The sequence below is a fragment of the Engystomops pustulosus genome, chromosome 5 (genome assembly GCF_040894005.1).
Source record: "Engystomops pustulosus chromosome 5, aEngPut4.maternal, whole genome shotgun sequence".
Classification (NCBI taxonomy): domain Eukaryota; kingdom Metazoa; phylum Chordata; class Amphibia; order Anura; family Leptodactylidae; genus Engystomops; species Engystomops pustulosus.
The window spans coordinates 133728543-133753832 of NC_092415.1; the positions used below are offsets into that span (position 1 = coordinate 133728543).

Genomic DNA, 25290 nt, shown 5'->3' on the forward strand with positions numbered 1-25290 from the left:
GTCAGATTGAGACTGCCATAGGCCCTGGGCTGTATGAATAATATAGTCTCTACAAGTCTGGTATATATGGTACATATGGTACTAGAATCAAGCTTCTTGGAGAATGGAGGGTGTATCCCTTCTGCCTGCTTTCATTCTGTGATTTTAGAACCTTTGTTCTGAAATGGATATTGTGTACATGTGAATGGAAAGCAGGTACAGATGTATGAGGATTTCATGTGTGAAGGTCCTTCTAAGTATAACATATGGTTGGTCTATATTATCCATTACTGCATCAGTGTGTTGTGCAGTGACCAACCATGTGTGCAAAAAAACAGTCCATGTCATGTCCATATGACATATGTCATATGTCATCCTTATGTCATCCTCATTTGCAAAAAAACCCTGAAGTTACTGCTTGAAGGCTTACATGACTGTGTTAAAGGAAACCTACCACTTTAAAATGACCCTTCTGACCCACAAATACCTTAAGCTAGCTCAGGATGAGCTGATGCCGAACCATATTTTCAAATAAACCAGAAACCGCTGTATTTGTAGAAAAATGATTTTGTTGTGGTAGTAAAATCTGTCTTCGGCGCTTCTGTAAGCGTCATGCGGCGCGCACCCCGGACCCTGCTCCGCGGTCACGCTCTCGTCAGCGCCGCTCCCGTCACTAATTTTGCAGTGCCCGAGAGCCGGTGACGTCACCGAGCTCTCGGGCACACTAGCGCATGCGTACCACCTCCTCCCGGCGCGTCGCGGCCGGATCCCATTGCGCATGCGCGAAGTCCCGAAGCCTCGTAGTATCGCGAGGCTTCGGGACTTCACGCATGCGCAATGGGATCCGGCCGCGACGCGTCGGGAGGAGGTGGTGCGCATGCGCTAGTGTGCCCGAGAGCTCGGTGACGTCACCGGCTCTCGGGCACTGCAAAATTAGTGACGGGAGCGGCGCTGACGAGAGCGTGACCGCGGAGCAGGGTCCGGGGTGCGCGCCGCATGACGCTTACAGAAGCGCCGAAGACAGATTTTACTACCACAACAAAATCATTTTTCTACAAATACAGCGGTTTCTGGTTTAATTGAAAATATGGTTCGGCATCAGCTCATCCTGAGCTAGCTTAAGGTATTTGTGGGTCAGAAGGGTCATTTTAAAGTGGTAGGTTTCCTTTAAATAACAATTAATTCACAAATATAGACTGCATGTGGATAACACCTTTATTCTAAGGGAAGGTTTAAGCTGTTGCTGTGAGTTTTCTAATGTGTCATTGTGCCATTCCCAAAAAATTGGATATCACATGTAGAAGTACAAATACCATTAATTTGCACCAAGAAAATATGTGCCATATGTATCAAGGGATGCATGAGAAAGGAGATCAGTTAAGTTGGGCATAACTGTAATTACTGAGGTTGCACACAGACTTTTGTGGAGAGGTTTTCTGTTTGTTGTTCTAGTCTCATTTCTGCTTGTGTGCTGTCTTTTTGCTACAATTGTGACATTTAAAGTACAGCTGAGGGGCTACAATTTTATCATAAATTTACTGGGCTCTGTAGCATTTGCTTTCCAGCGAGTGAAGCTGAAGTGCAGTTTGATTGGGATAACGTGTAACAAGAGCTCCACTTTGTTCTTATGTTGAGAATCCGACAGAGATCAAATAGATAATTTACAATGCCAGTTTTTTTAAGATAGATAAGCAAAATAAAATCCAGTGAACCACATATGCAAAGCCCAATATAGACAGAGAATTTACCAGTAATGCTGTTATTTGAAACTTGACTAAAGCAGCAGTATGAGGCAGGGCCAAAAGGATTATTCTGATATTTTGGGGTCTAGAAGGAATTTTCCCCTAATGTGGACAAATTGGCATCAGCCTTATAGATGTTCTTTTTTTTGCCTTCCTCTGGAACAACACTTTAAGATTTATATGTTGGACTTTAAGGATCTGTGTCTTTTTCCAAACTTATCTTCCATAAAATTAGTCAGAGGGGTAGGATGCAGCCTCATCTAGTCCTGCCGTCATCTTAAGTCAAAGCCAAGACCCATGAGGTGTAATTGACTGGTCCCTTACTGTGTGATTTCAGCCTTATGTTTTACCTAACTGCCAGCCAAAAATTGTGTAATTAAACACGCTGACTGTGTATAAATGTATATATGCCAATCAATGGCTTAAAAGTTAACAATTTGACTTTTCAATCTGGGCTAGTTTTAAATGTGCAAACCAAATGGCAAGGTCCTTTTGAAGGAAATGTGTCAAAACTGCACTGTATGTGTAAAGCTAATGCTTGTTAGATGTAGCCACTTACTTTTATGTCTATGTTGCACATTACAGGTTTTGTGTTGCACATACCAAACATTAAGACACATACTTCTGGGTGCTTTGTTATAAATAATCTTAGAAGTTTAATATATGGAAACTTGGAATAGTGAGGCTGCTGAATGCTCCATATATGTGTGGGAGTGTGAGGCCCTTAGGATTCACCTTTTGTCATGTAAACCCATCAGATCCTCTTTCAAACCCAATCTCACCCTTATGTTAGTCTTGTTTAGAGATGAGCGAGCACTAAAATGCTCGGGTACTCGTTATTCGAGACGAACTTTTCCCGATGCTCGAGTGCTCGTCTCGAATAACGAGCCCCATTGAAGTCAATGGGAGACTCGAGCATTTTTCAAGGGGACCAAGGATCTGCACAGGGAAGCTTGGCCAAGCACCTGGGAACCTCAGAAAAGGATGGAAACACCACGGAAATGGACAGGAAACAGCAGGGGCAGCATGCATGGATGCCTCTGAGGCTGCTTAATCGCACCATTATGCCAAAACTATGGGCAACAGCATGGCAATGACAGAGTGACCGAATGAGGCTAGATAGCATCTAAAACATCCAATAATTGACCCTGACACTATAGGGGACGGCATGCAGAGGCAGCGGCAGCAGCGGCAGGCTAGAGAGTGTCTTGGCAACATACCCCAAATGGACTCAGGCTTAAAACCAATGGGTGGCAGAGAGGAACCAAAGGAGGTGAGCAAGAAGCGCTCAAATAATATCGGTAAATGATAAAAGTTTGCCAGTATATTTTGTGGATTACACAGCAGGGTGGGGACAAAGTTAACAAGTTTGATGAGGAAGCCATGAAAACAACCCAAAATTCTGCCTGACACAGCTCGTTTGATAAGGGGACCATGTGTGGAGGCAGTGAACTAGTAGTAGATTAAAGGTGCTGCAGTTAAAACTATGTTAGTTGGATCTTGGGATGGAGCTGGCGCTCCGCTGCCAGGCGAGCTTTCGCCAATCCAAGCCCCTGTCTCTAGGCTACTCCCCAAACAGCACTTCTAAGAACCTTTTGTATAAGATCAAGTGTAGTAGCGTTCTTATAAGTTTAGGATATGGCGGGTGAGGGGAATGTAAACAGATGCGCAAGAAGCGCTGAAATAATATTGGTAAATGATAAAAGTTTGCCAGTATATTTTGTGGATTACACAGCAGGATGGCGACAAAGTTAACAAGTTTGATGTGGAAGCCATGAAAACAACCCAAAATTCTGCCTGACACAGCCCGTTTGATAAGGGGACCATGTATGGAGGCAGCTATATGGACTACTTTTGGAGGCAGCTATGGCGATGACGTGTGGAGGTAGCAATGGAGACAACGTGTGAAGGCAGCTAAAAAGACGACGTGTGGAGGCTGCTATTGAGACAATGTAATTTGGATAGTTATATTGGAAATAGAGAGAGAGTGTATGGGGCACAGCTTATTTGATTTGATTTTATAACGGAGTTATGAAAGGGGTTTTATCTGACCCTTTTGGCCAATTCTTCTTATGGAAAACGTCGCCTGTAAGTAAGTGCAAATGGTGGTGCTCAAAATACTAACTAGCACAGGACAGAGTATTCAAACTTCAGAGGAGGGAGAAGAAGAAGATTTGGCACTCACCACGTAATTGCATAAATCTTCTTTTATTTCTTACATCATAGACATCATGGACATCGTAAACAGGTACCACACAGACAGGGGAAGGGATGTGACGGCGCGGGAGCGCTGATTAGGGACGACTCGTTTCGCGCATTAGCGCTTCATCTTGCCTAAAGTTCCCGGTGTCTTCATTGGGCTTTTAAACCCAGGCGCCAGGAAGCGTTGTGACGTAACTTAGTGCACACCTACACCTTAAATTAAACACCATTGGATAAAAACAGGCAAGGGGCGGGTTCGAATTCTCGACTCCGCCCCTTGTAGCTACAAGATACTAGGACGGACCTGAAGGGGAACAGCTACAAAATTAGTGACCTATGGGAGAACAGGATACGTCAAAGGGGGCGGGGTTTGAGCGAACTGCCGCTAATCGCGGAAGTATGTCGGGCGGACCTGAGAGGGGACTTGTACATATTGAGTGTCGTCATAGACAGCCAATCAGAGGCGAGCATCGTCCGAGAAGGGGTGTGTCTTGGCGGATTGCGGATCGCCACGGGAAAGTGCCGGGCGGACCTGAAGGGGGACCGATGCATACAAGGTAGGCCAATCAACATTGGCAATTCGTTTCTAGAGGCAAATCAACGAATATTGGACAAAGCTAGATAGAAACCATAGAAACGGCTTTTTATGGGTGTTACCTTTTGATACCACTGAGGTCGAGGAGAGAGATTTTGAAAGGCAAAATACAAAATATTATTTTTTTACAGTAATTGTATAACACAGTGTTTACAATGTAATAATAAGAGAGTTAATCTTTATCCTTTGCTCGAGGGGAAGGGAGGGGGTGCATTGATGGTGCCGCTGATAAATAAATGGATACAGTATTCATTTATAAGAAGACACTCATGTCGATCTTGTCATTTAGGCCTAAAGGACCGGTGGCTTCGGTTTGAATGATCCATTGTGCTTCTCCTTTTAATAGTAGTTTGTGCCGGTCACCTCCGTATGTTGGTATAGGGACTTGTTCTAGTCCTGCAAAAGTTAGAGTGTTAGTGTCTCCTTCATGTGCCTGTTGGATGTGCTCTATCAAACGTGGTGACCCCTTGCCGGTTATAATTGAGTTTTTATGTTCTCTGAAACGTATGAACAAGGCCCGAATGGTTTTGCCTATATAAAACCTTTTGCAGGGGCAGAGGATCACATAGACAACATAGCATGACCTGCATGTTAGAAACTGTTTGATGTGGTGATCTAGGCTTCCTATTCTTAAGTTTTTCCCTGTCAGAAATTGGGAACAGTGATTACAACTTCCACACTTATGATTGCCTATAGGGGCACATTTATTGAGCCAGTTTTTTCCTTTAGAATTTCCTTGGAATCTGCTTTTTACTAAATAGTCCTGTATTGTTTTACTCTTGCGAAAAGTTATTAGGGGGCCGCTATCCGCTATATGCTTTAATTGTGGATCTGCTTTCACCATGTACCAGTTTTTATTGATGGTCTCTCTGATCTTGGGGGCCATTGCATTATAGTCAAATGAGAAAACGAACCTTTCGGTTCGGTTTTTATGGGGGTTATTCAGTAATTGTTCGGGGGTCATTTGTGATGCTCTTTCCATGGCCTGTTTTAGGAGATAGCTTGGGTAGCCTCTTCTGAGTAGGCGTTGTGTAAGGTCGTTGGCTTGGGCTCTAAATAATTCGTCATTGTTATTAATGCGTCTGAGACGAATATACTGACCGTATGGGATTGCCCTCTTTACGTGATTAGGGTGATAGCTTGAGAATCGTAAATAAGAGTTAGTGGAAGTTGGTTTTCGGTACATAGTCGTTATGATACTGTTGTTTTTAATGTATATCTCTACATCTAAGAACTCTATCTTGTTAGGATCAATTTTATGTGTAAAAAACATGTTCATTGAGTTACTGTTGAGGTATGACATAAAGTTTTGGAAGTCGTGCGGATTACCGGACCATAGGATGAAGATGTCGTCCACATATCGATAGTACATTTGAATATATTTTAAAAATTTGTTGTCTGGTGTATAAATGTACTTGTCTTCTAAGTATCCTAAGAAAATATTGGCGTATGTACAAGCTACTGGCGTGCCCATGGCGGTACCTACCAATTGTCTAAACCATTGGTCTGCAAATTGAAATGTGTTGTTGGATAGAACAAACTGAAGGGCTTCACAAATAAAGGATACAATGTCTGGGTCTTTTTTGGCTGCTGTTAGGATACTGTTAATTGCCTCTATACCGATGTCGTGTGGAATTCGGGTATAGAGGCTCTCTACGTCTATTGTTGCTAAGAGAATCTCACCTTGCATGTTATTATTTCTTATGGCTCTGAGAAAGGCATTCGTGTCCTTTAAGTATGATGGGATTTTAGAGAGTAGGGGTCTCAACATCCAATCCAAATATTTGGATAAGAATTCGGTGACTGAGCCGATACCGGCGACTATGGGGCGCCCCGGTGGATCTATTAGGGATTTATGCAACTTAGGCAGGAAATACCAGCCGGCTTTTTTTGGGTGGGTCGGTATTAATTTTTCGGCGGTACTGCGTGAAATTACGCCCTTTAAGACGTATTTTCTTAGGAGGGATCCTAATTTATCTTTGATTTTAAGTGTGGGATCTGTTTTAAGCTCTTCATAATTGAGCGTGTTTTTTAGTTGTCTTTCCGCCTCTTTAATGTAGTTTGCTCGTGTCATTATGACTGTATTTCCCCCTTTGTCCGCTCTTTTGATTATTATTTCTTCGTTTTTATGTAATTGGGTGAGGGCCTCTCTTTCTTTGGCAGGGATGTTATCTTCGTCTTCATTGTATACTAGTGCTTTGATATCTTGAAGTACTCTTTGTTGAAAGATGTCTAAGGAGCTACCTGGTGTAATTGGGGGATTAAAGGTGGATGGGTTACCACCTTTGAAAGGACGCTGTTGATCGTGATATGTATTATCTGTCTCAGCTAGGGCCAGTAGACATTCTGCTTCTTCTCCCTCTGGGGGGTTATGAACGAAAAACCCTAGGGGGCCTATCTCAATGGGGATTTCTCCTTTCTCTTTCTTTTGGTTTTTACGTGTATCTTGACTAGAAAACCATTTTTTTAAATTTATTTTACGCAGGCCTTTGAAGAGGTCAACTTCAAAGTTGACCTGATCAAAGTCCTGCTTGAGGCCAAAATTTAGGCCTTTTGACAATACAGACATACAATCAGGGTCGAAAGTCATATTTGTTAGATTAACCACGGTCGTCTCTTCGCTTTCTTCTGCTATCGTCTCCAAGACACTTGCTTCCTTTTTTTGTCTGAATTTCTTCTTTTTTCCGCCTCTCCAGATTGGCTTCCTAAAGGGAATTCCTCCTTTTTTGCGTTGTCATGACGATTCGAGTTGGGTCCAGCAGTTCCTATTGGCTCTTCTGATGCACTGGATTCGGAATCGGTTGTCCAGTATTCTTTTGGTTTCCTTTTTTCGAACCGTCTTTTAATTTTCTTCTGTCGCTGGGATCCCCAATCGAATACTCTGCCTGTGTCAAAGTCTTGTTTATCGCGAATGAATTTATCGCGTTTTCGATCTTTAATGTCCGCCTGAACAGGTAATAATTTCTTTTAGATTTTTTTAGTAAAATTCAGCATTTGCTGTTCTGAGCTTCTGCTGCGAAGTTCGATTTTTGCCTTGCAGAGTTCTTTTGTTACTTTTTCGTATTCTGCTTCGTTTCTCCTTAGGATTAATTTTGTTAGGTTCATAGAGTGGTCTAGATGTAGCTGTTTCCATTCGGCCACGAAGTCTTTATCGTCTCCAAATTGAGAGACCTCTTTGTAGACCCTGAGTCCTCTTGGGACTCTTCCACTGCTGCAATAGGATCGTAGTGAATTAAGAGTCCAGAATAATCTGACTTCGCGTTCGGCCAAATTTGTGATCCTTTGTTCCAGGTTTTTAGTGCTGAGAACTTGTAGTTCATCCTTCAAGTTGCATTGTGCAAAGAACGCTCCCGCATCCTCTCTCCCTGTCTGTAGCGTGGTTCCGTCATCCGTGTCGGCGTTTTCCATGGCTTGAGGGTATTTCAAGTCGGTTCTCCGTGGAAGAGGTTATCGAGTCACTTAAGCGTGCACCCTTGACGACGAGTCTGTAAGTTATATTGGAAATAGAGAGAGAGTGTATGGGGCACAGCTTATTTGATTTGATTTTATAACGGAGTTATGAAAGGGGTTTTATCTGACCCTTTTGGCCAATTCTTCTTATGGAAAACGTCGCCTGTAAGTAAGTGCAAATGGTGGTGCTCAAAATACTAACTAGCACAGGACAGAGTATTCAAACTTCAGAGGAGGGAGAAGAAGAAGATTTGGCACTCACCACGTAATTGCATAAATCTTCTTTTATTTCTTACATCATAGACATCATGGACATCGTAAACAGGTACCACACAGACAGGGGAAGGGATGTGACGGCGCGGGAGCGCTGATTAGGGACGACTCGTTTCGCGCATTAGCGCTTCATCTTGCCTAAAGTTCCCGGTGTCTTCATTGGGCTTTTAAACCCAGGCGCCAGGAAGTGTTGTGACGTAACTTAGTGCACACCTACACCTTAAATTAAACACCATTGGATAAAAACAGGCAAGGGGCGGGTTCGAATTCTCGACTCCGCCCCTTGTAGCTACAAGATACTAGGACGGACCTGAAGGGGAACAGCTACAAAATTAGTGACCTATGGGAGAACAGGATACGTCAAAGGGGGCGGGGTTTGAGCGAACTGCCGCTAATCGCGGAAGTATGTCGGGCGGACCTGAGAGGGGACTTGTACATATTGAGTGTCGTCATAGACAGCCAATCAGAGGCGAGCATCGTCCGAGAAGGGGTGTGTCTTGGCGGATTGCGGATCGCCACGGGAAAGTGCCGGGCGGACCTGAAGGGGGACCGATGCATACAAGGTAGGCCAATCAACATTGGCAATTTGGCCGAACGCGAAGTCAGATTATTCTGGACTCTTAATTCACTACGATCCTATTGCAGCAGTGGAAGAGTCCCAAGAGGACTCAGGGTCTACAAAGAGGTCTCTCAATTTGGAGACGATAAAGACTTCGTGGCCGAATGGAAACAGCTACATCTAGACCACTCTATGAACCTAACAAAATTAATCCTAAGGAGAAACGAAGCAGAATACGAAAAAGTAACAAAAGAACTCTGCAAGGCAAAAATCGAACTTCGCAGCAGAAGCTCAGAACAGCAAATGCTGAATTTTACTAAAAAAATCGAAAAGAAATTATTACCTGTTCAGGCGGACATTAAAGATCGAAAACGCGATAAATTCATTCGCGATAAACAAGACTTTGACACAGGCAGAGTATTCGATTGGGGATCCCAGCGACAGAAGAAAATTAAAAGACGGTTCGAAAAAAGGAAACCAAAAGAATACTGGACAACCGATTCCGAATCCAGTGCATCAGAAGAGCCAATAGGAACTGCTGGACCCAACTCGAATCGTCATGACAACGCAAAAAAGGAGGAATTCCCTTTAGGAAGCCAATCCGGAGAGGCGGAAAAAAGAAGAAATTCAGACAAAAAAAGGAAGCAAGTGTCTTGGAGACGATAGCAGAAGAAAGCGAAGAGACGACCGTGGTTAATCTAACAAATATGACTTTCGACCCTGATTGTATGTCTGTATTGTCAAAAGGCCTAAATTTTGGCCTCAAGCAGGACTTTGATCAGGTCAACTTTGAAGTTGACCTCTTCAAAGGCCTGCGTAAAATAAATTTAAAAAAATGGTTTTCTAGTCAAGATACACGTAAAAACCAAAAGAAAGAGAAAGGAGAAATCCCCATTGAGATAGGCCCCCTAGGGTTTTTCGTTCATAACCCCCCAGAGGGAGAAGAAGCAGAATGTCTACTGGCCCTAGCTGAGACAGATAATACATATCACGCTCAACAGCGTCCTTTCAAAGGTGGTAACCCATCCACCTTTAATCCCCCAATTACACCAGGTAGCTCCTTAGACATCTTTCAACAAAGAGTACTTCAAGATATCAAAGCACTAGTATACAATGAAGACGAAGATAACATCCCTGCCAAAGAAAGAGAGGCCCTCACCCAATTACATAAAAACGAAGAAATAATAATCAAAAGAGCGGACAAAGGGGGAAATACAGTCATAATGACACGAGCAAACTACATTAAAGAGGCGGAAAGACAACTAAAAAACACGCTCAATTATGAAGAGCTTAAAACAGATCCCACACTTAAAATCAAAGATAAATTAGGATCCCTCCTAAGAAAATACGTCTTAAAGGGCGTAATTTCACGCAGTACCGCCGAAAAATTAATACCGACCCACCCAAAAAAAGCCGGCTGGTATTTCCTGCCTAAGTTGCATAAATCCCTAATAGATCCACCGGGGCGCCCCATAGTCGCCGGTATCGGCTCAGTCACCGAATTCTTATCCAAATATTTGGATTGGATGTTGAGACCCCTACTCTCTAAAATCCCATCATACTTAAAGGACACGAATGCCTTTCTCAGAGCCATAAGAAATAATAACATGCAAGGTGAGATTCTCTTAGCAACAATAGACGTAGAGAGCCTCTATACCCGAATTCCACACGACATCGGTATAGAGGCAATTCACAGTATCCTAACAGCAGCCAAAAAAGACCCAGACATTGTATCCTTTATTTGTGAAGCCCTTCAGTTTGTTCTATCCAACAACACATTTCAATTTGCAGACCAATGGTTTAGACAATTGGTAGGTACCGCCATGGGCACGCCAGTAGCTTGTACATACGCCAATATTTTCTTAGGATACTTAGAAGACAAGTACATTTATACACCAGACAACAAATTTTTAAAATATATTCAAATGTACTATCGATATGTGGACGACATCTTCATCCTATGGTCCGGTAATCCGCACGACTTCCAAAACTTTATGTCATACCTCAACAGTAACTCAATGAACATGTTTTTTACACATAAAATCGATCCTAACAAGATAGAGTTCTTAGATGTAGAGATATACATTAAAAACAACAGTATCATAACGACTATGTACCGAAAACCAACTTCCACTAACTCTTATTTACGATTCTCAAGCTATCACCCTAATCACGTAAAGAGGGCAATCCCATACGGTCAGTATATTCGTCTCAGACGCATTAATAACAATGACGAATTATTTAGAGCCCAAGCCAACGACCTTACACAACGCCTACTCAGAAGAGGCTACCCAAGCTATCTCCTAAAACAGGCCATGGAAAGAGCATCACAAATGACCCCCGAACAATTACTGAATAACCCCCATAAAAACCGAACCGAAAGGTTCGTTTTCTCATTTGACTATAATGCAATGGCCCCCAAGATCAGAGAGACCATCAATAAAAACTGGTACATGGTGAAAGCAGATCCACAATTAAAGCATATAGCGGATAGCGGCCCCCTAATAACTTTTCGCAAGAGTAAAACAATACAGGACTATTTAGTAAAAAGCAGATTCCAAGGAAATTCTAAAGGAAAAAACTGGCTCAATAAATGTGCCCCTATAGGCAATCATAAGTGTGGAAGTTGTAATCACTGTTCCCAATTTCTGACAGGGAAAAACTTAAGAATAGGAAGCCTAGATCACCACATCAAACAGTTTCTAACATGCAGGTCATGCTATGTTGTCTATGTGATCCTCTGCCCCTGCAAAAGGTTTTATATAGGCAAAACCATTCGGGCCTTGTTCATACGTTTCAGAGAACATAAAAACTCAATTATAACCGGCAAGGGGTCACCACGTTTGATAGAGCACATCCAACAGGCACATGAAGGAGACACTAACACTCTAACTTTTGCAGGACTAGAACAAGTCCCTATACCAACATACGGAGGTGACCGGCACAAACTACTATTAAAAGGAGAAGCACAATGGATCATTCAAACCGAAGCCACCGGTCCTTTAGGCCTAAATGACAAGATCGACATGAGTGTCTTCTTATAAATGAATACTGTATCCATTTATTTATCAGCGGCACCATCAATGCACCCCCTCCCTTCCCCTCGAGCAAAGGATAAAGATTAACTCTCTTATTATTACATTGTAAACACTGTGTTATACAATTACTGTAAAATAATATTTTGTATTTTGCCTTTCAAAATCTCTCTCCTCGACCTCAGTGGTATCAAAAGGTAACACCCATAAAAAGCCGTTTCTATGGTTTCTATCTAGCTTTGTCCAATATTCGTTGATTTGCCTCTAGAAACGAATTGCCAATGTTGATTGGCCTACCTTGTATGCATCGGTCCCCCTTCAGGTCCGCCCGGCACTTTCCCGTGGCGATCCGCAATCCGCCAAGACACACCCCTTCTCGGACGATGCTCGCCTCTGATTGGCTGTCTATGACGACACTCAATATGTACAAGTCCCCTCTCAGGTCCGCCCGACATACTTCCGCGATTAGCGGCAGTTCGCTCAAACCCCGCCCCCTTTGACGTATCCTGTTCTCCCATAGGTCACTAATTTTGTAGCTGTTCCCCTTCAGGTCCGTCCTAGTATCCTGTAGCTACAAGGGGCGGAGTCGAGAATTCGAACCCGCCCCTTGCCTGTTTTTATCCAATGGTGTTTAATTTAAGGTGTAGGTGTGCACTAAGTTACGTCACAACACTTCCTGGCGCCTGGGTTTAAAAGCCCAATGAAGACACCGGGAACTTTAGGCAAGATGAAGCGCTAATGCGCGAAACGAGTCGTCCCTAATCAGCGCTCCCGCGCCGTCACATCCCTTCCCCTGTCTGTGTGGTACCTGTTTACGATGTCCATGATGTCTATGATGTAAGAAATAAAAGAAGATTTATGCAATTACGTGGTGAGTGCCAAATCTTCTTCTTCTCCCTCCTCTGTAATTTGGATAGTGCCTGTATGTGGCAGTCCAAAAAAGTTTTCAAACCAGAGGAGCAGGTAGCTGGTCCTCCAGAAAAATTACATAGATTGAGTGCCTGTATGTGGCAGTCAAAAAAAGTTTTCAAACCAGAGGAGCAGGTAGCTGGTCCTCCAGAAATATTACATAGATTGAGTGCCTGTATGTGGCACTCCCAAAAATTGTTTAAAACAGAGGACAGGGTAGTTGGCCCTCCAGAAAAATTAAATACATAGAGTACTATAGCCAGAGCCAGTTGGCCCTGGCAAAAAAATAGCCAGTTTCCTCTGCTTTAGTGTACAAAGAGGAGGAGAAGGAGGACAATGAGGAGGAGGAGTGCATACATTATTCAGGTTCAGCTTCTTTCACCTGGTGGAGAATGGAAATGCGGAGAAATCCAGGCTTTATTCATCTTGATAAGCGTCAGCCTGTCAGCGCTGTCAGTCGACAGGCGTGTACGCTTATCGGTGATGATGCCACCAGCTGCACTGAAAACCCGCTCGGACAACACGCTAGCGGCAGGGCAGGCAAGAACCTCCAAGGCGTACAGCGCCAGTTCGTGCCACATGTCCAGCTTTGAAACCCAGTAGTTGTAGGGAGCTGTGTGATCATTTAGGACGATGGTATGGTCAGCTACGTACTCCCTCACCATCTCTCTGTAAAGATCAGCCCTGCTCTGCCGAGACTGGGGACAGGTGACAGTGTCTTGCTGGGGTGACATAAAACTGGCAAAGGCCTTGTAAAGCGTACCCCTGCCAGTGCTGGACAAGCTGCCTGGTCGCCTACTCTCCCTCGCTACTTGTCCCGCAGAAGTACGCCCTCTGCCACTAGCGCTGTCAGAAGGGAAATACTGTTTCAGCTTGTGCACCAGGGCCTGCTGGTATTCATGCATTCTCACACTCCTTTCCTCTCCAGGGATGAGAGTGGAAAGATTTTGCTTGTACCGTGGGTCCAGGAGAGTGAATACCCAGTAATCGGTGCTGGAATAAATTCTTTGAACGCGAGGGTCACGGGATAGGCAGCCTAGCATGAAATCTGCCATATGCGCCAGAGTCCCAACGCGCAAGAATTCACTCCCCTCACTGGCCTGACTGTCCATTTCCTCCTCCTCCAACTCTTCCAACTCCTCTTCTTCTGCCCATACACGCTGAACAGTGAAGGACTGAACAATGGTCCCCTCTTCTGTCTCGCCAACATTCTCCTCCTCTTCCTCCTCATCCTCCTCCACCTCCACCTCCTCCGATATGCGCTGAGAAACAGACCTAAGGGTGCTTTGGCTATCAACAAGGGAATCTTCTTCCCCTGTCTCTTGTGACGAGCGCAAAGCTTCCGACTTCATGCTGACCAGAGAGTTTTTCAACAGGCCAAGCAGCGGGATGGTGAGGCTGATGATGGCGGCATCACCACTGACCATCTGTGTTGACTCCTCAAAGTTACTCAGCACCTGACAGATATCAGACATCCACGTCCACTCCTCATTGTAGACTTGAGGAAGCTGACTCACCTGACTACCAGTTCTGGTGGAAGTTGACATCTGGCAGTCTACAATCGCTCTGCGCTGCTGGTAAACTCTGGATAACATGGTCAGTGTTGAATTCCGCCTCGTGGGCACGTCGCACAACAGTCGGTGAGCGGGCAGTTGGAGGCGGCGCTGCGCTGCCCTGAGAGTGGCAGCATCTGTGCTGGACTTCCTGAAATGCGCACAGATGCGGCGCACCTTCGTGAGCAAACCAGACAGATTGGGGTATGTCTTGAGGAAACGCTGAACTATGAGATTTAACAAATGGGCCAGGCATGGCACATGTGTCAGTCTGCCGAGTTGCAGAGCTGCCACCAGGTTACGGCCGTTGTCACACACAACCATGCCTGGCTTCAGGTTCAGCGGTGCCAGCCACAGATCAGTCTGCGCCGTGATGCCCTGTAATAACTCTTGGGCGGTGTGCCTTTTATCGCCTAGGCTCAGCAGTTTGAGCACCGCCTGCTGACGCTTAGCGATGGCACTGCTGCTGTGCCTAGAGCTAGCGACTGATGGCGCCATGCCCATGGATGGTAATTCAGAGGAGGAGGTGGAGGAGGGGTGGGAGGAGGAGGAGGAGGCATAGTAGGCCTTTGAGACCTGGACCGAGGTAGGCCCCGCAATCCTCGTCGTCGGCAGTATATGACCAGCCCCAGGGTCAGACTCGGTCCCAGCCTCCACCAAGTTAACCCAATGTGCCGTCAGCGATATATAGTGGCCCTGCCCGGCAGCACTCGTCTACCTGTCCGTGGTCAGGTGGACCTTGTCAGAAACGGCGTTGGTCAGGGCACGGAGGATGTTCTCTGACACGTGCTTGTGCAGGGCTGGGACGGCACATCGGGAAAAGTAGTGGCGGCTGGGGACCGAATAACGAGGTTTCGAAAGGCCTCGGTCTCTACCAGCCTATAGGGCAGCATCTCCAGGCTAAGCAACTTGGAGATGTGGACGTTGAGGGCTTGGGCGTGTGGGTGGGTTGCGCTATACCTCGTTTTGCGCTCCAGCGTCTGGGGTATGGAGAGCTGAACGCTGGTGGATGCTGTGGAGGATCGTGGAGGCGAAGATGGGTTTTTCCCACGGGAGGTGTTTGGGCCGGGGTCCTGGGCAGGGGGCTGACTAGCAGATGACACAGGGGAAGGAGCAGTGGTGTGCCCGGCCGGAGGTGAATGGGCTTGGTGCCATTGAGTGGGGTGTTTAGCATTCAGATGCCTGCGCATACTGGTGGTAGTTAAGCTAGTAGTGGTGGAACCCCTGCTGATCCTGGTTTGGCAAAGGTTGCACACCACAGTCCGTCGGTCATCCGATGTTTCTTTAAAGAACCTCCAGACTTCTGAAAATCTAGCCCTCGCCACGGGAGCTTGACTACGGGCAACATTTGGCGCTGATGCACCAGCTCTGGCCCTGCCTCTCCGTCTGGCCCCACCATTGCCTCTTCCAACCTGTTCTGCTATAGGACTCTCCTCCGTCTCAGAAGCACTGTGTTCACCCGGCCTATCAACCCAGCTTGGGTCTGTCACCTCATCATCCTCCGATCCCTCAGTCTGCTCCCCCCTCGGACTTCCTGCCCTGACAACAACTTCACCACTGTCTGACAACCGTGTCTCCTCATCGTCTGACACCTCTTTACACACTTCTTCCACTACGTGAATAATGTCATCATCACCCACAGACTGCCACTGGTGGAAAACCTGGGCATCGGAAAATAGCTCAGCAGCAGGACAAGTGGTTTGTGACTGTGGGAAAGGTCCAGAAAACAGTTCCTCAGAGTATGCCGGTTCAAATGCCAAAGTTTGGTGGGAGGGGGCAGACTGGGGGGAAGGAGGCTGAGGTGGAGGAGCTGGAGGAGTGCCGATTTCGGTGACATGGGTGGACTGCGTGGAAGACTGACTGGTGGACAAATGGCTAGAAGCATTGTCCGCAATCCACGACATCACCTCTTCGCACTGTTCTGGCCTCAACAGTGCTCTACCACGAGTCCCAGTAACTTGAGACATGATGAACCTAGGGAGTGTACCTCTGCGGCGTTCCCCTGCTCCCCCATCAGCAGGTGGTGTCTCACCCCGCCCAGGACAATGGCCTCTGACCCCTGCAGTAGTTGGACGCCCATGTCCACGCCCTCGTCCTCTACCCCTAGCCCTCGGGTTAAACATTTTCCAAATTAAAGTGTAAACTTGAAAAAAAAAAATTTTTGTGTTTATTTTTTTTTATTTTTTTATTTTTTTTAACAAAACGATGCTATCCTATTGCTATGGCTAGTTTCTAACTTACACTGACAGCACACAACTGGATTTTGTGCTTTGCAAGATGAGTTTGAGCTATAAAATAAAATAAAGGTAAAAAAAAAAAAAAATTCAACAGACTCTGCCTAATTCTACTCAAACCCCTAATAAATTGTCCCACTTCGGTGTTGGAGGTGGATATGCGTGTCACTAAGAGCTAAACACAACGGTCGCAGGTCTCCCAGCAAATTCCTCACAGTATGGTACTAGCTGCACTACTAGTGCCAGCAAGGCCAGCCACAAGCAAACAAAAAAAAGGGAAATATAACGCTATTGTAGGCCTAAGTAAGCCGTTGGGGTTCTCCTATGGCTATTTTGTAGCCTACAATGAGAGCACACTGCTTTGCAAGAGGAGTTTGAGCTATAAAATGAAATACAGCTAAAAAAAGAAATAAATCAGCAGACTCTGCCTAATTCTACTCACACCCCTAATAAATTGTCCCACTTTGGTGTTTGAGGTGGATATGAGTGTCACTAAGAGCTAAACACAACGGTATCAAGTCCCCCTGCAAATTCCTTACAATATGGTACTAGCTGCACTACTAGTGCCAGCAAGCCCAGCCACAAGCAAATAAAAAAAAAAAAAGTATAACGTTATTGTAGCCCTAAGAAGGGCTGTTGGGTTCTTGTAGAATCACTCCTGCCTAACACTATTCTAATAGAACACCCTAACGCTTTCCCTGACCAGCAGCAGCTCTCTCCCTAGCGGCATCCAGACACAGAATGATCCGAGCAGCGCAGGCAGGGGCTAGTCTATTCCAGGGTCATCTGATCTGGCCAGCCAACCACTGCTATCGACGTGTAAGGGTACCACGTCATGCTGGGTGGAGTGCAGAGTCTCCTGGCTTGTGATTGGCTCTGTTTCTGGCCGCCAAAAAGCAAAACGGCGGGAGATGCCATTTTCTCGAGCGGGCGAAGTATTCGTCTGAGCAACGAGCAGTTTCGAGTACGCTAATGCTCGAACGAGCATCAAGCTCGGACGAGTATGTTCGCTCATCTCTAGTCTTGTTCTTTTGCAGTTCAAACCTGTACACGGTTCTCAATAGCACCAGTGTTGTCAGAATGTGCAGATAATAAGGGGAGGTTTTTTTTTCAGCTTTCAGTTGTGCGCTGCCATGATCCATGATCCATAATGCATTCCAAACTTATTTCACCTATCATAGCAAATGTTTTAGTATATGTTTACTCAGGGCAGAGGGAAAACACAACTGAAAACCAGCCACATTGTGTGAATATAAATCCCTTAAAACCATGAAGACCAAAATGGAATAGGAAATACCAACATGTAGTATTGTAACCCATGTTATGAATAATACCCGCAAGTTTCCATTAGTTGGTTTACGTGGTCGAAAGAACACCAAGATGTTTTCATGCAGGGGCGTAACTTGAGGGGGTGCAGAGGGTGTGGTCGCAACCGGGCCCAAGAGGCTTAGGGGGCCCATAAGGTGTCACTTTCCCATTTGAAAAAAACTAGTACTATAAACAACACTTTCTCCTGGGACCCATCAGCTTCAAGTTATGCCGCCGTTTTCATGTCTAATACAGAAACAAAGGACTTTGTAACCTTACTCTGTACTAGTTAGGGCAATAAATAATAAAGTGTGATATCTAAAGGTATGTGCGTCAGGCTTGACTGCTTTTGCTTGTCATGTCCATGAACTATGAGTATTAATGAGCAGACAAAGTAAAAGTTTAAAAATGTGTTTGGGTCCAGGTTGAGGAACCCCGACTAGTAAAATCTGCTATCATTGCTGGTTTTAACTGTTTAAATGAAACCAGCAAAGTGACGAGTGGCATTTAAATTGCCACTGCTGTGCACACAGGCAATAACACTAAACTGTGCACTGTCATTTTAGGGAGGTTCATAACCCCCAATGGAACAATTTGGATCAATCCCCTCCAAAATGGTCACAGTTTTTTAAGAGTTAATGCCCAGGATCTGTGCCAGCATTGATTGCCGGCAAAAAGAAAGAAGTTGAGCAAAACCCCAAGTTTGTGGTTCGGGTCTGCTCAACACTATGAACTATCTACCTTTAGATGACACAAGAGTGTTTGTTCTCAACCTTCTAACCCCTAATAAAATACCATTTCATGTGGAACATTGTCTGTAAATCTGCCCAATGCAGCCAGTTAAAAGGAATGCTGCAACATCATGATTGTTATTAACTGGCCAACTGGCCTATATATGGGGCAAATGAGTTTGGACTAGTTTCTAATCTAGTAACTGAGGAAAATTATACAGAAGTAAGAAAAGTCTAAATAATAAATATGTGTTGGTTTAGGCAATATGACGCTAGGTGACTTACCATAAATTCTTCTAGCGACTGATAGGTTTTTCCTCTAAATTCACAGTAATTCTTCTTTTCTTTGCACTGAGGGCAGCACTGACTGTTGTCAACTTGAATACAACGTGGGTGCAATCTTGGGCACTCTGGTTGTATACAAAGGGGCCCCTCCTCTGTGCATCGACAAGGGCAAGCTGAGGGGCCAGGTGTAAACTTTTCCCCAATAGCATATACAAAACCACTTTCATCCACGCAACCTTTTCCCCGATAATCTGGGTAGACATATTCCTCTGGAGCCTCCGGTGTTGCAGCTACATCAAGAAGAGATGCTTCCTCTTGGGGCTGATCTTGCACCACATCTGATTGTATTTGTGTAACAGTCCCTGACTTACTGCTCATAGTCTGAGTAGTCAAAGTCTGTTTTTGTTTAGTCAAAAAATCCTTGTTTAAAATTATTTTGTTTGCTGAAGTTTCCCAGTCTTTCAAAGATTCATCCTTTTCTATCTTAATCCCATTTACTAAACCCAAATTTGTTTGGTTTTGATTATCATTAGTCATAAGGTTCCTTTTTTCTTGAATATTTTTCAATTGTTCGTGACCTTGAGTCTGTGTGAGATTTTGGACACGTATGGTGGGGTTGCATAGGGCAACCATCAGGCAACATGTTACAAGAAGAGAGCTGGAAAGAGCTCCAATTGCCATTACAGTGGAGCTGGGCATTTCCTAGCACATCACCAGATCTGAGCTGCGTCATTCAATGTTGATTGTTGGCTTCAAATTCCAGTCTCTGCATAATATAAAAGCGTATGCTTAGTTTGATTTATTTGCATATAGTTTTTATAGTTTTATTTTCATAAAGAAAAAGTTTGATACAGTGCTATAACATAAAACCATAAAACATCTTCAGAGTAAAAGCCTTCAAAATGTCAATTTGCATTAATTTCTACAAATGTATTTCTTTGAGACTATTAAAATGTTATAACCAACACCAGATTTTGGTTGCAGAAATTTTTTTTACAGGCAAAATCCAACCGATGTACTTTAATTGAATTGTCATTATAAAAACAATATTAAACTATATTAATCCAATTTCTGTCACGTACAGTATCTGCAAATCGCCTTCAATGTGAGAAATAATCTTGATATAAAGTAGAGAAACTTCAGAAGTTAGAAATACTTGTTTCTTTGTTTGTCATGTTATGTGTGTGGACTGAGACATAATGAGGGATCGCCTTCTAGTTGTCTACCCCCTACCTGGGGGTGGGGGGGGGAGAGGCAGACAATAGGAATGGACAACTGGGGACTGCTTAATGAATCAGGGCTCACTCTCTGTGCTTTAGGTCTTCCCCAGGCACTGCATTACACTTTTATTCTAAAGGTAGGTGGATGATAACTGAGTAAAATTTATTAAAATTACTCATCACTCACTTACCTTTAGAATGAAAGTATAACTCAGAGAGTAAGCCCTGATGCAGAAGCCAGTCCTCAGCTGTCCATTCCTATTGCCTGCCCCTCCCCCAGGTAGGTGGTGGAAAACTAGAAGACAATCCCTCCTTGTGCCCACACATAACATGACAAACAAACACAATAAGGCAATAGAAAATATAAGAGCAGAGCTAGTGTGTACATGGCCGACACCAGTTTGACCAGACAGGAGTGTAGACCCAGCTGGATACTTATAGGAAGACTAGGACCTGCCGCAGGTGGAAAGAGCAAGCGATGACAGGTACACAGCATTGACTCTTGCAAGACAAAGGCAGAGTGAAATAGTGAGGGGTGTGGATGAGACAATTACAGAAAAACTTAATGGGGCAGATTTACTTACCTGGTCCAGTCGCGATCTAGCGGTGTGTTCTCCAACGCTGATTCGGGTTCTGCCAGGATTCACTAAGGTCGTGCGCCCGATGTCCACTAGGTGTCGCTGCTGTGCTGAAGTCCGCTGGAGTTCACCTGCTTTGTTCTGGTGTATATGAGTCATATTCTTGCGACACAATTTATTTTTGAAATTCCGCAGTTTTTCAGAATCCGTCGGGTTTTCCGATGGCCATGCCCCCGATTTCTGTCGCGTGAAAGCCGGCGCCGATGCGCCACAATCCAATCGCATGCGCAATTCAGCCCAATTCGGAAAAATTCGGGAAACCCGGCGAAAAAAGCGATTCGAACCCTTAGTAAATGTGCCCCACTGTCTTCTAAACTTATTAGCACAGATAGAGGAGGATCCAGGTGCAAATGTGACAGCCCTTTTTCCACAAATCTGTAACAATGACCTCCTTGCCTAGAGAAAAAGATGGTTTACCCTTCATCAGATACAGAGATTCTTTACTGTAACAGCAGTTAGACTCTCAAACTCTATGCCACAGGAGGGTTTGATGGTTGTGAATTGAAATCTCCCCCTGGTGATGTGATGTCACACAGCTGCTTGGCTTATTAATATCATGAAGATTAATCAGAGCACATAACCCTAAGGGCATGTTCACACGTTCCACTAGCGTCACATTCAAACGCGACGTTAGCGCACAGAGGGCGGGGCTCAGGCCGATCGCATATGCGTTTCCAGAGAAACGCATGCGATTGTGTTATCGGCCCGAGACCCGCCCCCTGTGCGCTAGTGTTGTGATATGAACGTGGCGCTAGTGGAATGTGTGAACACGCCCTAAACAGATTCCTATGGTGATAGTAAATATAAAAGCTTTCTACTGAATGATGGGAATGAGAAAACTGTATAATTTTTGATTATACAAAAAATATGATTAAATTGCTTGAATGGGACAACCCCTTTAAGTATTAAAATCATTATTTTTAAACTATATCCAATTATTGAATGTCCATTCTGTACATCACATTGCTAGGCATTTCAAGGTTGTCATCATGATGTATTTGTTAAACATATACAAATTTCTTCTACATATCTGCTAATATTTCTTATTCATTTACTAACTAGATCCATCAATGAACCCCTTGATGATGACCCCATATAAATTAATGTGCTACAGAGCTGGTCCTTGTGCTTGTAAGCCCGTTCCTTCACATGGAGTGATTACAGCGATGCTGCTGCCGCACTGATCAAATTTTCATGTGGTGGAAAAAAGTGTCACCCATTTATCAAAGTCAATTGTAGGTTATTTTTTGGTGGATTTTACATTTTTTCAGTTTTAATTTTGTCTCCAACTAATGGTAACATGCAATTTATGCAATATGGTGCATCTTTTCTCTCTCTGGTCTTCTTTCAACTACATTGCACTCATTGCACTGATTTCCCAGCAGAGCAGCCTCTTGTCAGAGTTGATCATATGTATACATCCATTCTGCAATCTTCATTGTGTAATCAGCAGTGTGATAGCAGTATATGCCCCCCTATGGAGAGCCAAGTCCATCAGCTGCAGCCCATGCAGTTTTATCATACAGGAAATAAGGTTGTGAACTTCCCCGCTCTAGTCCTACAGAGTCTGGTCACCTGCTTCTTCGTGGTGCATTAAAGTGCATTGTCTTGCGACACAATTTGAAAGTTAAATCCCGCACTCAGTACAAATCAGTCAGATAGTCTGATGGCACGCACCCCAATTTCACAAAAAACTATTGCATCCCACAATAGAGAATCCCAGCGCAGTCACCTGTTAAAGTAGCAACCCTTAGTAAATGTGCCCCAGTGTCATATTAATTTTTTCTTCTAAAGATGCACTAAGTCTTATTTTTTGGGGATATCTAATTTCCATGTCTAAGAGTTTACATTTATTTTTAAATCAACATTTATCAATAAACTGTGGTCATGCCATTACATACATCAACATGTACATGGAAATAGTCACAAAACTCTAGTCAGATGGTTAACAATTTATGGTACATTTAACGATCATCATATTTATTAAAAAAAGGCTACATTTTTTATTTAAAGAACTGTCATTTCAACAACTTCTCTAACATCCTTATAATTCTCCAAGCTCTGAATTTCATGCTGAATTTCTTGTGACTCCATTTCTATTGGAATCATTGGCCCCAATATCTCATTGTTATCACTTTGTTTCAAAGAAACGTCTTAATAATAATAATCTCAATTCATATAGTGCCATCAAATTATGTAGCGCTTTACAAATCCTAAAGCTGTCTTGGCATTTGCAATGCATCAGTCAGTGATTTTAACCCATTATTTTTTCACCCATGTCACAACCTTTTAAACTATAAATGATCTACTAAGACTACTGTGTGGTGTGAGCCCTTTTATTTTAAGCTTGAAAAATATTGTACCAGGTCTTATATTCGGGGAAACAGGATATGATTCATTTTAAAAAAAAAAAAACTAAAGAAAAAAGGGTATGCTGGAAGTATTTAAACACAGTAGGGCACATTTACTAAGAATGTGGGAAATTGCACTAAAAGTGTTCTGCTGTATAATGCTGGGTGCAACAGACATTTGAATTCCAGAGACTCGATGATAATATTGTTCAATGCAGCCTAATTACATGGGGAAAACACAATAATAACCATGAGTCTGGTCTTTAGCTGACTTGTGAATCCTACCTGTGAACTTCTCAACCTGTAGAGCTTGTAACTTTAGTGGGATGAGCAGTCCCCCTGGGTCCATTTGACATTGGACACCAGGTGTGGATTCATAATGGCCTAACTCTGGGACAATACACTAGTACCCACATATATTAACTATCTGATGGCCAACCCATGCTCTTCTGATGATAGATTAATCTCTGCCTTAAATCTCACTCATGTCTCCAGCACTTCTCCCGAGCTGTACCAATGCTCGGAATACCCTTCCAAGGACTATCAGACTAACACCCTACCTCCAAAGTTGTTTATAAAACCCTCTTTAGACAAGCCAATCACACTCACTAACTGTATGATATCACAACTCTCTCTTTACTAATCCATCCACCCATCTGTTATCTGTCTGCAGTCCCATTGACTTTGGACTTTGTATGTAAGATGGTGGCGCAAGGCTGTTCAAACAGCAGCATTTTTATTTCTAAAATTAATTTTTCTGTTTATAAAGAATGGCTGGACCATTATACATGCTCTTATACCTCTTGTTTCTCCCCCTCACTCTCATAGACTAAGCTCTTGTGAGCAGGGCCCCCACTCCTATTGTTCCATATGACTGTTTGTACTCTGTAATATAGCATTTTATTTGCATATGTCCCCGTTAATTTGTAAAAAGCTATATATAAATAAAGATTATTATTATTATAATTAAGGCAGACAGCTGAATTCCTATTCCAGTGGTCAAACCAAGTTGGAAGCCAAACTGTATTGAGTTCTGCCAATAGCTGTATAGCTGTGTACTCCTGTTATGTTTTTTGTATATAATATGCCCCCAAAAAATCCAATATTGATGAGCTTTCCTTGGGATAGGTCACCAATATGTTTAACCTGGAAACCCAATTGAAGATATTCCATGGGCTGATTACAGCATGCGTGAAGACCCCCAACCTTCTTGTTATTGCCACTTTCCATCTTCATGTCATTGTTTTGGTATACCTTTCTTATTTTTACCTACAGATAAAGTATCATGAGTTTCTGCTCACTTACTGTAGGTTGAACTAGTTATGTTGTTTGAAGATTTGTTATTTTCCTTAGTTCAATATATATATATATTGATCCTTCTTATAATGCAATTATGATGTTATTCCATTAAGTACTTTGTCTTACTGAAAGTAATTGAAGCTGAAAGTGTACAAGAAGAATCTGATAAGAAAAGATGAAAGATGTTGCTTGGTTGACTTTGTTGGTGACTGTTTTTCCCATGTGTTTTATGTCAGAATATAAAAAACCCCTAGAACATGTACAAAATGTAAGCAAAATGTGTTTGAATGTTTCTTTTTTTTAGTTTCTACATATTATTTGTGACTTCTTGCTCAATGAATGAATGTTGCTTCGATATTTATTATTAGCAAGTTAATAGCTCGGGGAAATTTAAAGTTGTTCTTCAGAGGTTAAAACATATTCCTACTTTAATCAATTGTCACATTGTGTACATTCTATACCTTGAGGTACATCCTTGGATTTTCGGACAGCCTTTGAAAATATTTGTATAGACAATCTATTTGGATTTTATATTCTATCTTCAATGCTCCACCCCCGGACGTCAAGTCACGCTTTATGGAACAGTGGGAGGTGGACTTAAGCTGCCAACTCTCCTTGTTGAGATAGACACATTGCTGCACCACACTAGCAAAATGTAGCCAACAGGTTTCGCTGACAGAGTACTCCCTCAGATTGATACATAGGTACCTACTACGTACCTACCGTTCTCGCTAATATGTAATCCCATCCTGCCCAATACCTGTTTCTGGGGCTGTAATGCTAGGGGCGATATGGCACATATCTGGTGACATTGCACTATAGTCACTTCTCTATGGAACAATGTTAAAGCCCATATGCGGTCCCTATTAGGTAATGCAACACCAGTGACCCCAAGGGTACTATTGTTGGGAGATGGGCTTTGTTTTT

General features: G+C 43.6%; 1 protein-coding gene across 2 annotated transcripts in view; it reads right to left on the bottom strand.

The window, feature by feature from the left end:
- Positions 1–25290, bottom strand: part of VWC2 (von Willebrand factor C domain containing 2) — a 388287-nt gene that overhangs the window by 351664 nt on the left and 11333 nt on the right. For both annotated transcript variants that reach the window (XM_072153096.1, XM_072153097.1), the window contains exon 2: positions 18856–19621. In XM_072153096.1, coding sequence (XP_072009197.1) covers positions 18856–19554 — 699 coding nt within the window. In that variant the 5' untranslated portion in view covers positions 19555–19621. The remainder of the gene's footprint in view (positions 1–18855; positions 19622–25290) is intronic.